The 18,823-nt window shown below is 44.6% G+C and overlaps 1 protein-coding gene across 2 annotated transcripts in view; it reads left to right on the top strand.

Moving 5' to 3' along the window:
* The window catches only part of DPYSL3 (dihydropyrimidinase like 3), a 142,306-nt gene that overhangs the window by 47,852 nt on the left and 75,631 nt on the right, over positions 1–18,823 (top strand). Inside the window, exon 1 of one of the 2 annotated variants that reach the window (XM_072630672.1) lies at positions 11,916–12,368. The exons of the other annotated variant lie outside the window; for it this stretch is intronic. Coding sequence (XP_072486773.1) covers positions 12,330–12,368 — 39 coding nt within the window. The 5' untranslated portion in view covers positions 11,916–12,329. Of the gene's footprint in view, positions 1–11,915; positions 12,369–18,823 lie in introns of those variants that run through there. 2 annotated transcript variants of the gene reach the window in all.

Genomic DNA, 18,823 nt, shown 5'->3' with positions numbered 1-18,823 from the left:
GCACACATATAACCCATATCTGATTACTTCCCCTCTGGGGTGGGGTAGGAGGGAGGGATAGAATTTGGAACTCAAAACTTTGAAAAAAACAAATGTTAAAAATTGTTTTAACATGTAATTGGGAGAACAGAGAGATGGACTTAAATATACATATATATGCATATATATATATATATATATATATATATATATATATATATATATATATATATATATAAAATTTTGATAATTCTACTCCACAGGGATTCTCAAGAGGCAACAGGGGATAGTGGACAGAGGGCTGGAACCAAATGAAAACTTGGTTTAAAATCTCACCTCTGACATTAGCTGTGTGACCATGGGCCAGCCATTTAATTTCACTGAGCCTCCATCAGTTCTATAAGATTCATACAACAAAATATGACTGGGTTATGACTGTCACCCTCCAGGAATTCTATCCGTCCTCTAACAAAAAGAATTGCCTTACCCCCTTATCTCCCTTGTGAAGATGGCTTGTAGACCACCAGGGTACTGAGTAGGTTCCTGGGGTTTTTTTTCCTTTGGCTTCAACTTCTCTCTCCAATTTTCAAATTTTAATGAGGTTTCTTGTAATTTGGGTATACTTCACTTTAATCAATAAAGTCCTAAAAGTTGGTATAAATTAAATTGCAAGTCACTTTGCATTTGAAATGTACTAGGTGAGCTTGATGTTTAACAGGAAACTTTTGGAAACTCTCCCCCAAAATCAAATAATTGTGATATAAATATCTGGGTTCCCTCCACCCTTGAAGATTACAATCCATCCAACTCCTCTTATACAATTTTGCAATTACAATTTCAAAAATAATTTTTACAACTATACAGTTTTGTCTCTGTCTTTTCATACATCCTACACAGAAGAACCAACTGATGGGCTGGAGGCCTTCACCTACTTCTTTTCATATCTTACATCTACCAGCACCCAGCTAGCATATACTTCTGTTTTCCTGCCCTCTCATTACAGGACCAGTCCACCTTCTTCTCCAGCCATACTCGTACACTTTGATCCAGTTTAAAGGCTAGATCACTGTCAAACATTCTCCCCAAAAAGGTCGACAGAAGAGTCTTCTATGTGCTAAAATATTCATGGCATCACAACAATAAGTAACAGCTTGCATTTATAAAATACTTTAAAGCTTGCAAAGTGCTTTACAAATATTATCTCATTTTATTTTCACAACAACCCTGGGAGTTAGGGTGCTATTATTATCAACATTTTACAGATGAGGGAACTGAGGCAAATAGGGTTAAGTGACTTACCTAGGGTCATACAGCTGGTAAGCGTCTGAGGCCAAATTTGAACTCAATACTTTCTGACTCTAAGTCCATTACTCTATCCCTCGTGGCTTAACTAAACTGAGGCAGAGTGAATAAAGGAGAAAATGGGGAATACCCATAGTGATTATATCAATGTAAATTAAAGCAGCATTAAAACACAAGAGAACTCCAATCAAATGCAGTGACCCTTGTTGGTTCCAGATGGCTGAGGCTGGAACATGCTTCTTTCCTTTCATTAGAAAGGTGTTGAACTTCAGCTGTAGAATGATACTACACCAGCAGCATAATTATTTTTTATCAGATGGTTTTGTTTAACTATTTTTAAAGGCAGGCAACTATTGGCAAGAGTATTGGAGAATGAGGATAGTGGGAAGAAAATAAATGCGTCAGAGAAAAAATAATTTTTAAAAGAAAAAATATCCATAAATTTAAAAATAGGCTTCTGTGGACATGTGGGATATGAGCTTAGCCTTGAAGAATGGGAAGGAGTGAGATAGTCCCTTGACCTTTGACAGTCGCTCTTCCAAACTTCTCTTGAGGATTTTTCCACCTGGATGTTTTTGATCTTGGGAAATAAACATCGATAATCATGCACTAGCTTCACTGATAAGCACAGGAGCTAAAAGGGAAAAAAAATACATATTTTTAAAAATACCTTGCATCTAAAGCTTGTTTGGATTAAAAAAATAAACACATACACACAAATTCAAATTTGAAAATATAACACATTAATTAGGGGATGAGCAGCTAGGTGGTGCAGTGGATAGAGCACCAGTGTAGGAGTCAGGAGGACCTGAGTTCAAATCTCACCTCAGACACTTGACACTCACTAGCTCTGTGACTTTGGGCAAGTCACTTAACCCCAGTTGTTTCATCCTGGGTCATCTCTAGTCTAGTCATCCTGATGAATATCTGGTCACTGGATTCAGATGGCTGTAGAGGAGAAGTGAGGCTGGTGACCTGCACAGCCCTCCCTCACTCAAAACAGTCAAGTGCAAGTCATGTCATCATTTCTCTGATGGCATGGTCTTCTTCGACAATGAAGGATGAACACACACACCCTGGGCAAGTCACTTAACCCTGCTTGCCTCAGTGTCTTCATCTGTAAAACGAGTTGAAGAAGGAAATGGCAAACCAATCCAGTTTCTTTGCTAAGAAAATCCCAAATGGGGTCAGGAAAAGTTGGACATGACTTAATAACAACAGCAAAGTGTATGCATGTTTTTAACTTCTCAAGTGCTTCCAGACTTGGTTCTGTAACAGTTGAACCAATTCATAGCTCTCCTTATGGTTTATTAACATACCTGTTTTTCCATGCCCTCTCTAGGATTGACTGTTTCTCTCTTTTACTGTCTTTGTGAGTTGATGGGCGTGATGTGACAGCTTTCATTTCATTTGTCTTATCAGCGATTTGAAGCATCATTCATTGAGTTGTAGGTAATTTATGTTTTTTTAAAAAATTATTTGCTCATATCCTTTGCAGGGAGGAAGGGAACACACATTTATTAAGTACTTACTATATGCCAGGCACTGTGCTAAGTACTTTGCAAAAGAGTATCTCTTTTGATCCTCACAACAACTCTGGGAGGTAGGGGTAATTATTATCCCCCATATGTATTTGAGGAAACTAAGGCAGACAGAGATCTTGTCCAGAGTCACATGGCTAGTAAGTATATGAGCCCAGATATGAACTCAGGTCTTCCTACCTCCAGGCCCAGAGCCTTATCTACTGTGGTACGGATGGTTAAGCTAGCAGGGAACAAATAGGTCTTAGTTTACTATGTTTGTATTTATTCCCTGTAGACTGTGGCTGTCAGACTTAAGATTCCTCCTCTCTTCCAATCTATAGCTTATGTTCTTATTTTCACTTCAATAATTTTATAGAATTGAAATAACCTGTGTTTAGGGGAATTTGGTTTTTCTTTTGATAGCCTCTTCTATCCCCTGTCTGGTTATGAATTTTCACCCTAACCATAGAGATGAATGTTATAATTTTCTATTCTCCTTTTTTAAAAAAGAGATGATCTTTAAAAGTTATACCATTTGTCCTTTTGGAACTTATTATGGTGAAAAAAATGATGATTTAATACTTATCTTCCACTAAACTCTTTTCCTGTTTCCCGGGAGCCCTTGTCCCAATAATTTGTGATCTTAGGTTTATTGAACATAGGACTTACTGTGAACGTTTGCCTCTAGGTCTTTTTTGACTAGCCCATATCATTAATTTCATCTACCAAATGATGATATTTACAGCTGCTGGGGGCATGAGGCCAAGAGAAGTGGTCCGGACTTCCCTGATCAGTTGTTTCCTCCCATTTCCCCTCAGCCCAGTTGATGAAAACACAGAAGGAATGGGTAAAAGAGACAATAAGGTGTTAAACAGTGCAAAGATGGGCTACTATTTCTCTTGAATCCATAGCTGGCTTTCTTCTCTGTTTCTGAGGGGTCATACTCAGAGCTGCCTTAGCCAATAGGCTTGTTTCCTTCTGGATGTGTTATCTGCTACTGGGTGGAATGGCTTTATTTCAAGATGTCATGACTGATGACAGAGGAAAGCCCCTCTCCCCCTGCTCCCCTTCCAATTAGAAATTTAAGAGGAAAGGCAAAGAGATCTCTGAAGTCAGGCTTTCCCAATTTCTGACTTTCCCCTAGACTGGCAATGGTCACTCTCACTAAAGCTGCTTGTTTTAACTTGTTTTCCTCTATTGTATATCCTGATTTTTAAGCCACCAGGGGTGAGCTATCCTTAACCAACCAGGAGCTGTATATTTTCTAATTCTAAGGAGAATTTTCTCACACTTTGCAAAGGGGTAACAGAGTATAGACACATATCTTGTCTGTGTTACCTGCCTTTTCTGTGGTTTCATCAAAGGGCAAGCTGTTGGGGTGAAGATTGTCCTTACTAACTGCCCCTTCCCTAACACAGGCACAGATACACACTCACTCTCTCTCTCTCTCTCTCTCTCTCTCTCTCTCTCTCTCTCTCTCTCTCTCTCTCTCTCTCTCTCTCCCACTTAAACATATGTTATAGATAGCAGATCAGCTGTGGTGATTTTGGCGCATTTGTCCATATTTCTACTTCTGAAAAGTTCTCTGTTGACTTTGGGGGGCTCAAGCATTGTCCTTTCAAATGCTATCCTCCAGTGCCTTGTACTAAAGAGTCCGTATGGCAAAGTCCATATGGCCCAATTCTTTAGACAATCTGAAAATTAACAGTTTTTCATGATGATTTAGGACTTCTATAGCTGGTGGATCAGGGGGTTACACTTATTCCCAAATATATGACTATATAGTTCAACAAAATAAGAATTACAAAATTCTTATGGGGCCTATCTTGGTGCTAGAAAAAGCCTGCACCAACCCAAAGATAATAAAGGAAAAGGGAAAAAGAAAATTGGGCACCTCCTTCCCACCCCTCACATTCCCCTCCTAGAGAAAGTCTGGCCCCAAAAGAAATCCCAACAGGAACAGGTGACTTGAAATAGACTGTAAGTTAGCACCCCATCCCCCCACCCCAACATTCAAGGGAGAAACTAAATTGTCCTGGGTGAAAATTCTTTGGGATTTCTGCAACACACTGAGCACTCCAAATTTCCTCAAAGGGCCCATATAACATTTAGGACATTTCCAACGAAAGGTGAGGATAAACATTTTCAAAGGGTTCCTTCAATACATAGCTCAACTTGAAAATTTCCCAATGGAAATCTGCAATCCATGGGCTTCTGAAATGAAGTTCTGAGCTCACCCCTTACTAGAATAAGCAGGCCAGCTTAAAAAAGAAACCAAACAAATTTAGAAAAGCCCCAAAGGGGTTTAAGACTTCCCAAAAGGGATTAAGCATTTGGAGTGGATTACTGACAGTGTCTACATCAAACAAACATGTTTTCCAGAAGAATCCTAGAAAAGCTATCCAGAGTCATGCTACAATGAGGCAAGTTGTCTAGATCTGTTCAAAAGGAAAATTAAGAAAAAATTAAAGGGATTAGCTCCCAAAGTGTGAATTACTAGACCCCAGCATTCTAAGGACTACCTCCATCCTCTTCATATCAGCTCTCATCCTCATAATGGAACATGGTAATACAGCAGATCTCAGTAAATAAGCATTCAACAAGAAAAAAGTTATCTCAAAGAAACTGGTCTAAATGGTAAAGAAACATATCAGAAAACTGATTATCTAATTACAGACTGAAAATAAGAGGAAAAAAGAAGCAGGCTTTACACAGCTTGTTGCCCAGTCATCCTGATGGTAAGTCCTTGCCCTTCTGCTCCAGAAAGTATTTAAAGAGACCCAGTACTTTCTGAACTCATCCTCATCTAGCATCACCTATTCCCTCCCATCTGAACGACCATCCTTTGGGTGAATTCACAAACTTTCACCTGCTAAGAGGTGGAGGGTGTCTCCAGCTGAAGTAAGGGAAATTGAGGCACTGATAGATTCTGACAGTGTAGTGGGCGCTGTGTCAATAGAGAGCGAAGCAAAAACTGCTGAGTCAGTAATGCCGCTTCTGTTTTATTCCCTTTTAGAATTCCCTTCTCCATCCTTTTTTCATTGCTATTTTATGACTTTGGTGCATTTTTCTGCTGTTTTGAGATGATGAGAGGGAACTAGGCTTAAAAGCAATCTCTCAGCCACCTTGCTAGAAGCTCTATGGCTGTTTCTCATCTAAGTTGTTTCTGTTGATCTCCTGCATTTAAAGTAGATAGGTAGCCTTAGCAATAAAGGATACTGCTTCCATGAGACTGCATGTACCATGGGTTGCACCCATGTCATCCACAGGCAATAACAAACAAGGATTATCCTGGCCCTGCACTGGACTCGCCAGCCCCCAACCCCTCACTGCAGGAACTAGACCCCTGTCTCATGTCATCTTAAACATAGTCATGTCATCTCATGTCATCATAGAAATCATAGATTTAGAGCCGGTAGGATCAAAGATGCCATCTGGTCCAACCCCCTCATTTTATAGATGAGGAAGCTGAGGCTTGGGGAGTTTAATGAATTGCCTGAACCCACATGGTTCGTATTTGTCTGAGGCAGAATTCAAACTTAAGTCTTTTGACTCTGATTCTAGCACTGTATCCACTGTGCCATCTAGAAGATTCATCCTCATGCTAGGGGCAATGGTGAGGGGGCAGGGGGTTCATGTCCTGCTGTATTGTTGTTCAATCATGTCAGTCATATCTGATTCTTTGTAATCCCATTTGGGGGTTTTCTTGGTAGTGGTTTGTATTCTGGAATGGTTTGCCATTTCCCTTCTCCAGCTCATTTTACAGATGAGGAAATGGAGGCAAACAGCACTAAGTGACATGCCCCGGGGTCACACAGCTAGTAAGTGTGTGAGGCCGGATTTGAATTCAGGAAGATGAGTCTTCCTGACTCCAGGCCTGGCCCCCTATACACTATACCACCTAGCTGCCCTCACCTCCTGCTTATGTCCATATTAATACCCTCTCCATTGTTACCAAGGTCAATACTGCTTTTTTTCCATCTCTCTTCTCTCTCTCTCTCTCTCTCTCTCTCTCTCTCTCTCTCTCTCTCTCTCTCTCTCTCTCACATACACAGACACACAGACACACACACACAAAGTTCCTAGGATAAGCCACATAAGAGGAAGATAACATTGCTTCCACCTGCCTAAAGGTCTATTTTCTTTGACCCAAGGAGTGAAGACAGCCACCATCTTTCCCAGGGTGCCTGCTGTATCCTCTCCTGAGTGAGGTCTAATTTATACCAGAGATCATAAAATCCAACCCTAGAGTAAATGAAAGGTTTGCCCATCTCACTGGAGCTGGTATCAGTTTTATTGTGGAATATACCTAGGCTTCAGGTTTCATGAGAAAACTTGTGTGTGTGTGTGTATGTGTGTGTGTGTGCACATGCATGTGTAGCTGTAATGTCTTCCTGTCAGTACATGTGTGACTAAGGGAATAGATTGTTTGCCAGATTTATTCTTATGAATTTAATGTGTAAACATCTAATAATAGCTTGGTTGTTTCTTTTTTCATTCAGTTACTTGTGACATTGGAAGTGTATGACTAAGATTTCCTTTGTTAGAACCACAGATCAAAGGAGTTAACCCCCAGTGTTTTGGAAGAAATGATTTTTAAATTAGCTTTACCAGAGACTATTTATCTTCATTTACTCTCATTGGAATTACCTAATTTTTTTTGGCATAGCACTATTATGTGATCCAGGTGCTTCCGTTAATATGTTTTAGAAGTTTTCATAGTTTTTTGTTTTTTTTTAAGAACTCTATTTTCTCCATCCATCCAACTGGCATCAGCATCACAGAATCAGAGTGGGAAAGGACTTCGGAGGCCATCTATCCAGAAATCTGTCTCTAAAGAGGAGTTACCTTTACAGCAGCTCTGATACTTGCTCATCTAGTCCCTGTTTGAAGGGATGCAGGGACCCCTCACATTCCCCTTCCTGCATCTCCTTCCTCATTTAGATAGCATTAATTGTTAGATTCCCCTTAGAGCCAACCCAAATCTATATCCACCTTAGCCACTAGGTGGCAATAGAGCCCTAGTCCTGGAGTAAGCAAGCCCTGAGTTCAAATAGACCTCAGCTTCGTTCTAGCTGTGTGACCTTGGACAAGTCACATAAGCCTCAGTTTTCTCAATTGTAAAATGGAGATAAGAACCCCTGTGGTGCCTTCCTCACAGGGTTGTTGTGAGACTCAAATACGATAGGTTGTGTAAAGTGCTTTGTAAGCCCAACTGTGCTACAGCTACATGGTCAGCTGTTATTAACAGAATATCCTCCCACTGCCTTCCATCAATCCAATGCAATCACTTCCTTCAGTGCCTTATTCAAGATTCATATCCTATCAAAAGATTCCCCAATCTCCTTCCTGACCCTTCCCCTGCCCCCCCCCCCAAATTTACACACTTAATTCTTATAGTCAGCATTGACAGCCACCCTGGTACTATTTAATCAGACACTTATTTACCTAGTGTTTTGAATCTTTTTCTCTATTTACTTCATGTATGTACTTCATATCACTTATTCAGCAGCATCAATTAAGCAGAGCAGAAATGAGCCTCAGGAAATAAGGGGTAAAAAAGCCTCTAAGCAGCCAAAATAGTTTCTATAAAGTCTTTGCAGTCACTATAATGCTATTTACTCTCATGAGTTCAATCAGAACTTACTCTTATTTTAAATATAGCATTGATGAGCTTGGTTGTATGGTTTCAAAACCCACAATGGATTATTTGCTGCAAATTAGAAGGGTTACAGGGGGTTACTACTAGATAAAAATGATGATTAGCTGAAGCATTAATTAAAAAAAAAAACACCTGACATTTAAATAGCAATTTAACGGTTGAGAGAGAAAGGGAGAGAGAGAGAGAGAGAGAGCGCATACGTTGCATACATTTATAGGCATGGCCAATGTAGGAATTTGTTTGGCTGGACTAAGTATGTTTGTGATGAGGGTTTTATTTATGTGTTTCATTGTTGTTCAATGGGAGAGAGAAATTGAAAGTACAGATTATAAATATTAAAAAGTTTTCATTTCTTAAAAAAGAAAATTTTAAAACTATGTGAGGAAGGTGCCATAGGGATTATTATTTCCAGTTTACAGATGAGGAAACTGAGGCTCAGGTCAAGTAACTCACAGTCACATAGTTACTACCAAAAGCAAGATTCAGACCCCAGTGGTGTGACGAAAGAGATACAAAAAAGGAAACACACACACACACACACACACACGAAGCCCAGCACTTTGGGGCCATCTAATATTGGGCAGACAGCCTTACAGACTCTCCAATACAATGGTTGATGTTCATCAGAATACTGAGTACTGTAGTTATGAAGAAATTATGTTTGAGAAAGTTTTCAATCCAAAATGAAGTAAAAAGTTTGAGTACTTAAAACTGCTTACTGGAAAATTCCCTTGTGTGGAACATGCCAGATCAATAAAGACTTCTTACCATTTCATCTTTTCTCCTTAAGGAGCCTGTCAGATCTTTGAGGGTGGGGACTGCTTCTCCCAGGGTTCCCCTGGGCACTTATATAGCAGTAAATGATTTGGGTGCACTGAATTGATAAGCTCCTTAGGGGATGTTTTTGGAATCTAATGGCATTAAAGCACAGTCTTACACTGGGCATTAGTTCCTTTAAAATAGGAAAACGTGCATGGCCGAGTCTTTTCAGAGAGTGGTACATCTGTTGCTTCCTCGTTGTCTTCCAGCCCTCTAAGACCAAGAGAAGTGCAGTATCCAAGGGGAATCTATTCGGAGGCTTTCAACTGTGGTGCATTTCCATCTTAGCTCTCCTCCACTTCTTGCTCTCTTTCTTTTGGCCAGACTTATAAGCGTTCCCTGCTGCATTTCCAAACCCTCCAAACAGACATGAATTTTAAAAGGTCCCCTGTCTTTTCCCCTGTGTCTTCGCTTGGATGTTTTAATATGTTCCAAAAAGGGAAAGATGGGGTAGAAGGGAGGGGGGGAAGAGAGTATTCATTGTATATTTGTGGTGGGAGCAACAGCTTGAAAACATTAGCCTTGCTATTATGCATTCTTGTGTTGTTGGAGCGGCTCATCACAACACAACACAATTTTTTATTTTTTTCCTGGCTTCTTGCACCTCAAAGAGTTTAAACCCAGTGAAATACGAAGAAAGCACTGCATTGCATGGGATTGGGAAACGTTGCATGAATTCACTATATAATGCCTGTAAACAGAGATACACCAGAGGGAAAGAAATCCTAAGATGTAGATTTTTAAAGAGCTAACTAGGGATCCTAGACCATGGCCTCTGGGTCTTTCCACGTTCCTAAGAAACCATTCTGGGCATGGCCCTCCCCAACATTTTAGAGGGGTAGAAGAACCCCAGGGAAAAAAAAGACTCTAGTGTACCCTTTAATTCCGACTTCCCTCCATTCTAAATATAATTCTGCTCATTTGCATGCCAATACCCAGAATGCTTTGTAATTTCACAACTCCTTTCAGTGGTCCCGGAGCTGAAGCCGCAGGAACAAAGCAAAATGTTTAGGGCGTGCCTTTGGCTTCCCCAGGCCATGCTCTGCAAAAGAGAATTGGAAGGTGATCCTTCCCCAGCATGCCTCCCGCTTGTTAAAGTACTGTATGTATTTATTGGGAACAGGCTGTGGCCTTGGTGTAGGGCTGCTGTTTAAGGAAAGGAAGGTCTCTTTGGCTGGAGATGCCTGGATTTTTTTTTGTAAAGAGATTTCAGCAAAAGGTTATTAAGAAGCTATGTGTGCAAAACAGTGCCAAGGGGAGGGGGGTGATTACATGCCTTGGGCTCTGCCTTTTGGAAAGTTTAGGTAAAACATTCAGTATAGGTTAAAAACATAACTCATAGGTATGTGGTGCTGAAAGGTTTGCAACTGGTAGAGACTTGAGAGATGAACGACAATTAACTGTGTCCTCCTCGCTTTAGAAAAGGACAGGGACGCCCAGAGAGCAGTGACTTGCGTGGGGTCACCTGAATCGTGGGAAGTCGAGATTTAGACAGACCATGGTCTCTCGGCTCCAGCCCAGTGGGATTTCCACTCTAGGAGGCTGCACTTCTGGTAACCTCGGGAGGGTGAGGTAGTGAGAGCATCCCCACTGCGGATCGGGAATTGTAAGTGGTTTGCCCAAGGTCACTGTAACCTAGATTCCGACTCGGGTCCTCTTCTATCACACAGGGCCTGTGCTCCCATTCCACCCATTTCTCCTGTTTTCCAGACTGCCACTTAACCCTGCCCCTTAATGCATTAGAGACAGCCGTGGCACGGTCACGATGCCCGCCGTCCGAGGGCTCCGGGCATCCATTTCTTTAAGACCACGAACCGCGCTGGGGCTGCTGATTTACGTGGAGGTGGGGAGCGTGCTCAGCAGGTCCTTAAGTCCCGAGTTCAGTCCCTCCCCAGGAGGTGCGCCTTGGTGAACCCCAGGTTCCCAGCGCTATCACACCGAATCAGACACGTGCCTTTGGGCACGCTGCTGGTGGCTTAGAGGACAGCCTCTCTGCGGCTCGTTTCGGTGCTGATCTGCAAAGGGAACGAGGAAAGCCTTTCCCTGGGTACCGCGGCGGGCTCTGTCTGCGTTCGTGCTTCGGCTTTGCACCTCACTCTCGTACAGACCCCCCCCGCGCGGGGAGCACGCGTGACAGTCCTTCAGCGGCACAGCTATCGCGCAAGCTCTCCCCCAGCTGATTCCTCTTCACCATCCCCACCCACACCTTTGGAACTGTCTTCGTGCCCCGTCTTCCACGGGCGAGGCTCCGCGCCTTCCGTTCGGTGCTGCGCATACGGTGCCCAGCCCGTCCGTCCGTCCGTCCGTCCATGCTCAGGAATGGACTGAGGAGGCTCGAGGCGGTGCCGCCCAACCTCGTAACAAAGGCTGCCTGCCGAAGCATCCTGCCAAGGCAAAGGGGGCTCCGCGCCGGGGCTCCTCGGGGGCGCTAGGGCGCGGGGGGGGGGGGCTACCTGCCCTCCGCCGGCCCCCCCGCCCCCGTCCTCCGCAGCCCAGCCCCCGCCCCCCGCCCGCGCGCCGACACCGCCCCACTCCGCCCCACCTTGGTCTCCTTCGCGGTCCGCCAGTGTCCGCCGCGTCTCGCGCCCCCTGGCGGCCACCACGGTGCCGCACGCACGCACGCACACTTCACACACACACAAAAAGGAAAACTGGGTGAGGCGGAGGCAATAAGGCAAAGGCAGGACAATCCTCAGAGAAGAGGCGAAGAGGAGGGAGGAGCCGCGCGGACCGGCCGTTCTTGCCTCGCCGGGGCCCAGCTGGCCCTGCAAAAGAGAAAAAACCCCAGCGGGGGCGCAGCGCGGGCGGGAGGAGGGCTGCCATTGTGTCTCGGGCGGCGGCGGCGGCGGCCCGGCGAGGGGCGGGCGGAGGAGGGGGAGGCGGCCGCGGCCAGCGAGGGAGGGAGCTAGCGAGCGCACCATTCTCTTCACCTGAGCTGCGGGCGGGGGTGCGAGCAGCCAGCGCAGGGCGAGGAGCCGGAGCCGGAGCCGGAGCCGAGGGGCAGCCGCCCGCGCAGCCCCAGCCACCGCCGCCCACCGCCCACCATGTCCTACCAGGGCAAGAAGAACATCCCCCGGATCACGGTGAGCCCCGGCTCGCGGCCCGGCGCCGCCGCCCCCTCCCCTTCTTCCCCTTCCTCCCGCTCTCCCGGCTTTGTGTGGGGCGAGGTGGCGCTCCTGGCCCCGGGGCGCGGCGGAGAGAGCGAGTTAAGAAAAGGGGGTAGGGGAGGCGGACTTGAGGGGGGCGCGCGGCCCCGGGGGGAAGAAGGGCACAGAATAATGACCACGGCGATGATAGTACTAATACACGAGCGGCTCCCCGGCCTTCCAGGAACTTTGCGCCCCGTTCCTGGGCCGGGGCGCCAGGTAACGGACCGCCCTGCGCTCCTTTCCCGGGAGCCCGGCCTGGGTCCGGTGGCTGGAGGGGGGATTTTGGCGAACCCCTCCGAGCTTGGGGTGCCCAGCCTTGCCCCCTGGGGGGTCCAGGGCGGGTGTCATTCCCCCCACCTTCCACTTGGCTCCCCTGCGCAGGGCCCTCCCCCCCTCCGGTCTCCGCTGCATGTTTTGGTGCGTCATGTGCCGGGTAGGAACAAACGAGGACAGACTGGGGACCGGATCCTCTGCTCCCAGCCCCGAGCGCTGGTCATCCCTGGAGAAGAGCCTGGGCGGGCGGGCGGTGCGGGAGTGTTTTTGTGGTTCAAACCCAGGTGTGCCCGGCGTGGTGCCCGGCGTGGTGCCCGGCGCGCCGCGGCGCCTCCAGCTTTGTGTGCCAGGAGGGCCGGGGCGTCAGGTACGGGAGCCGCCTCTCCCACGAGGTGTGGGTCGTGCCCATCCCCGGAGACCCGGCCCCCGCCCCTGCTTTATCCTGGAGGCGGGGGAAAGGGGGCTGTGGTCATGGCAGGGCGACCCTCCCGGGCCCCGGCGGACCCGGACTTTTAGTATTATTTGTTTTTTGGTTTTAGAGGCAGGACGTTCAGCGGCGCTTTGTTTGCAGTGAATTTAATGAAACCTTTGTGGGATGGGGTGGGGACTGGGGGGAATGGCTCGGCTGCTCCATCTTTGCCAGGCAGACAAAGGAAGTGATCAACCCCGGCACCAGAGATGGCTTTGCAGATGCTCGGGTGCTGCCGCTACCTGTCATCAGCCAGTTCCTTTCTTGAAAGCACACGGGTTTGGGGGGTCCTGTTTGCCCTTGTGCCCATACCCACCGTAGGTGATGGAGGTCATTTCAGGCGCTCACCTGGGGGAAACGCCTCCCACTGCTCCATTTCCACATCCCTTGCATCTGTATTGGTGTTTTATCTGAATTGCAGTGCACCCCGCCAGAGGAGGCATCTGTCCTTTGCAGTTTTCTGGGGCTGGTCTCCAGTGCTTTCTCCCACACCTTACTGAATGTCTGTCTTGTCCTTGGGAAGACTCAGGCTTCTGTCTAAGCCAGTGGGGTTTTGGAGCCTAAGCTTTTTTCCCTTCTACCTTGGCCAGCATCACTTAACTAATTCAGACATATTAGGGGGTGTGTAGACTTAGGCATTTTTTTCTTACTCAAATTGATGTCCCTACTGAATGATCATTGTAGAAAACATCCTTGAATCGCAGAAAAATGAAGGTAATTGGGAGGTAGCCTCTGTTCTGGGTCTTAATTTTTGCAGAACCCAGGAAAGGACTGCTTTCTTTTGAGACGTTACATGGTATGTGCAGGCTAAGGATTCATACATGTATTCATACATGGCAGTGCTCTACCCACTCATTCTTGTGCTTCCACTGGATAACACATCTGTAATTATTACGTTTGGCCAATCCAAGAGCCAGGGTGATTTTTTCCAACAGGCTCTGACCAGTGTGATAGCACTCCCAGGGCCACCATTCGTTACACCTTAGAGGAAGGATGAAAAGGCTTTAGCAGGGGATGCCTTGTCTTTGAGTCGAGAACACATATGGGTGGGGTTTATGTTTGACTCTCTCCAGACATTTCCTCCTTGAGAGGTAGCTGCAGCTATGAGTTTGCACGTAGTCCTTTTTTGCTTCAAGGTCTTCTGTCTCCAGTAGAGTCTGAGTGATTCAGGACTGACCAAGCTTTATATTATGTCAAACATGTCTTGAACACCAAAGCTAAACCAACAGTTGTTAGATGGTCATTATTAGATGAAGAAAATGAAGGGTGGGGTGCTAGTCTCAACAGGCATGTGAGGTACTTCTAGAAATGTTTTTCCTGTTTTGTGTTTGTTTTTCAGAAAGAGGATGGGTGCCGCGTAAAAAGGATTTTTTTTTAAAAATGATTTCTATATTGGTTTATGTGTGTGTATATAACCTGTAGGTTATATACTTCTATTGACCAAGATTTAAAAACTGCCTTACAAACACAGAAATCCATGAGAGAAGGCTAGACACACCCTTCCAATAGATTCTATTCCATACTGATCTCAAAATAATTTTCAGAATATGGTGAAGAGATTTGAATTTAGCTTCTGTGCTAATTTTCTTAAAAGCCAGCATCCAAAAGCTCTCAGTGAAACAGCAGTCAAATGGGTGCAGTTTTTTTTTTTTTGGCCTCATGCCTCCCAGTGGTTTCTGCCAGCTTCTTGAGTCCCCTTGCTTCTCCGTCCCCTCCCCCATTATTGGGACCAACGTGACATTTGTGCCACCCAGTTTCCATCCTTTTTTCTTTCTGCTGCTCTTCTGGCCACAGACCCTGGGAATGAAGCCACCTCCCTGGGGACAAGGAATGATAGCCCTGAAGTCAGGCATGGTGACTGAATTTTGCCAGGCTGGGAACCAATTTCCCAGGCTGTTTGTTGGTGTGGAACCCATTCATCAGAGGTCTAGGAGTGTGGGGTTGGTGCTTTGACTGAGACGTTTGGTCTAAAGTTCATTATTTTTCTTCCATACCCAGTCTTCTCATACTCTGGCTCCAACTTAACCTTTCTAGCCTTTTTACCCATCAGTCCTCTTTATGAACTCTCTTAATTTCCATCACCCAATTTTGTCCTGCGCTAATGCCTCAGTATTGTCTTCAGGCCATCTCCCACAACTTAGAATATATTCTCTTCAAAGCTCCACCTGTTGATAGGTTTGTCTTCCTTCAAGAACCAGCTTAGGTGCCTTTCCTCCATGAAGCCTTCATGATTGTCCAAACGGAAAGTTCACCCAAGTTCCCCACCCCCCAAAAAAAAGAAATCTAGCATTTTATCTGGAATTCCTCTTTCTGTCTTGTCACATCCTACTTTGTCTCATATTAATCTGTGTAAAACATGCCATATTTCGCTTGTTAGATTGTAAATTCTTAAGGTGCAGGGACTGTGTGCCCAGTACATAGCCTGGTATCTGGCAAATAGGAAACATTGCTGAATTGTACTGAGTTGAATTCTCTGAGAGTCCCCAGTGTACTACTTCTTCCAAGATCGGCTATCTCTGCACATCTCCCTTTGAAGGGTTAGGAGCTGGAGATGTTGGGCTAGTTGCCCCACCCTTGCAGTCAGCATCTCAGTGCATTTCAGGGTGGGGCAGGCATTGATATGATGCTGAGAAGATGCTTTAGTTCTGAGACTGCACCTTCTCCTCTCAAGGGTCCCATTCCAGCTGGATTCAGATCTCTGTAACAGGAAAGAATGATTGTGGAGGATGGGGAATTGGGGATTTTTTCCAGGTCTTAAAGAACCATCCTTTGTTCTTGTTTGCTGACGGCTTCTCTTATCCTTTACAATGATTATTTTTACCCACAGCCTTTCCTTCAGTATTCCCAATTTCTGTAACACCCTTCCCCTCCACCTCCACCTGTTGAATTCCTACCTAACCTTTAGGTCAAGTGATACCTTGCCTATGAGTCTCTTCCTTGATTTTGCCTTAACTGATAAAGCCCTTCCTCTTTTTAGGCCTCATGTTAGCACTTTATCACATAACTCTGAACTTTTTAGCTGTTATACTTATTTCTTTTAGGTGTCTCATCCTTTCGATAGTCTATAAGCTCCATGAGGGCAGAGGTTTATGTCTTATCTAAACTTTGTGTGTATTTCATTACTTATCACCCACTAAGATCTCTGCAGGCTTCATACCCTTAATTGTATAACAAAGTATGTCGGATTTTAAATAATGTATTACTATAACAGAGATGAAGCTTTAGTGATTTTCCTGATTCCCCTCCCTTCCCCAGTCATGCTGAACTATGCGATCAGTCGTCAATCACCTAGTGATATAACTTACGCTGGTGACTTAGAATGTAAACTTGTTGATCTGAGGAATTGTACCATTTTTGTGACTATGTTGACTGCGACATAATACTTGTGGATAGAGAAAGAGAATGAATGAATAGAAGAGTGGTGTAAGAGAAAGGAGGGTTAAGTCTGAAACTGCTGAATGACTGTGGCATGGAGTTAAGTTAGCCCTTTGTTTAAATACTCTGAGGGTTTTGCCCATGATGGTGGATGATTTCGCATCCTTGGCTCATGGGACCAAAGTGTAGTGCTTGGGGGGGGGGAGGAAGTTGTTCCCTCTTAAGTGGCTTCTCCTAGTGGGGTTCCCTCTTCAGTGACACCTCCTGGTGGGGTTCCCTGTTAAGTGACACCTCCTAGTTTGGACCAATTACTCCAAGGGTTTGGTCTTGTTTGGAAGGCGAGGAGAAGTGTGGAAATAGAAAATTTATTTGAAGTGTTTTGTGAGGGGAAATGTGAGGTTGGAACTAGATATAGAAGCTGATTGTAGAATTCCCCTTTCTTGGAGGTTTTTGTAAGGAAAAAAGACATTGAGGTCTCTGAGGTTAATGGCTGTGGGATAAACTAGATGACCTCAGAAGGTTTTCTCTTACCCTGTAACCTTAGAGTCATGGGATCAGAGACCTAGAGTTGAAAGGAATATCAGAGGTCATCTAATTCATCTTCCTCATTTTGCAGATGAGGAAATTGAGGCCTGTAGGGTTAAGTGTCTTAATATTCTCTCATCTTCAAATTCCCCATCTGTAAAATGGGGATTTTATGCTGTGCTGACTGCCCCCCTCGCCTAGAACAGCCTGCATCCTTACCTCTACCTCTTTGTAATCCTAATTTTCTTCAAAGCTCAGTTCAAACATATTTTTCAGCGTGCGGGCTTTCCTGATCTCCCAACTCCCTTTCCCTGCAGCTGTGTTATTGCCTTCTCCTCCAAATTACTTTGGTTTTTTTTTTTTTGTTTTGTTTTAACCTGTTGTCTCCAAGATAATAATGTTAGCTTCTTGAGGGTGGAGACTCATATATCTTTGTATCCCTACTACCCAGTGAAGCGCATAGCTAATAGTGCTTAAGAAATGCGTATTGATTGATGGAAATGGGAAATCATCAAGTCTAGTTGTCTCCTTCCAAGGCATCTCATATTATCATAAATATGAGATCAAAGACTTGAAGATTATTAAAGACTACTGAAATATCTGAGGGAGGTCTTTGTATAAATCTGATTTAGGATTAATGAGTCCCTTTATAATTCTGGTGAATTGTGTGGTTCTCAATAAGGTTAAGAAAATTTGCCTAAGAATGCTGTACGTGTTTCTAGGCAAAGGCTAGGCTAACCATGATGCAGATAATAGCTAGTATTGATACCGTGCTTTAAGATTTGCAAAGAGCTTTCTAAGCATTATCTCATTTGATTCTCACAGCAAGCCTTTGATGTAGGTGCTATTATTATTATGATTTTGCAGATAAGGAAACTGAGGCAAATGAGGTTAGTTTGTTTAGGGTCACATATCTAGTAAGTGTCTGAAGCAAGATTTGAACTCAGATCTCCCTGATTCCAGGCAGCTAGATGGTACAGTGAATAGAGTGCTGGTCCTGGAATCAGGAAGACCTGAATTCAAATGTGACTTTGGACACTTCTAGCTTTGTGACTATGGGCAAGCCACTTAACCCTGTTTGCCTCAGTTTCCTCATCTGTAAAATGAGCTGGAGAAGTAAATGGCAAATCACTCCGGTATCTTTGCCAGGAAAACTCCAAATGGAGTCACAAAGAGTCAGATGCGACTGACAAATGACTGAACAACAACTTCCTAATTTCAGGACAGAGCGCTGTACCTTGCCTAACTTAGCTACCTCCACTTCTCAGACCAATGTTTATTAAATATAAAGAAATACATCTTTACAACAGAGTGATTTCCTCAGAGATATACCCTTTTGCTCCAAAGTGAGTATTTATAATGGGATGAGGATGTAAGAACTCTGTTAGCAAATGAATTCCAGTTGGGATGAATACTCATGTCTGTTTAATGCAGAGATTAATTAGTTTCTGGCTACACCTCCATGTTAATGTTCGCTTTCTCCATTTTATTCTTTACACCCAAGGGATTCTTCTCAAGTCAAACAGGGAACCCTTGAGAACAAGAAAAGGGCTTGGGAGGCCCAGGCGAGAAAGCAGTGCTAATAGAAAATTGGTTTCTGATACATATGGTGAAATCAGAGATTGCCAATTTGATATCTGATAGTTACATTATACAATAAAACAACAACCACAACTCATTTGGATGGTTGAAATAAATTTTAGGTCCCAGAATATTAGTGCTAGAAGGGGCTTTAGAAATCATTTAG

This window comes from Notamacropus eugenii, chromosome 1 (assembly GCF_028372415.1).
Source record: "Notamacropus eugenii isolate mMacEug1 chromosome 1, mMacEug1.pri_v2, whole genome shotgun sequence".
NCBI classification, from domain to species: Eukaryota; Metazoa; Chordata; class Mammalia; order Diprotodontia; family Macropodidae; genus Notamacropus; species Notamacropus eugenii.
The sequence above is the reverse complement of the archived record's forward strand: the minus strand, read 5'-3'. Positions and strand labels throughout refer to the sequence as shown.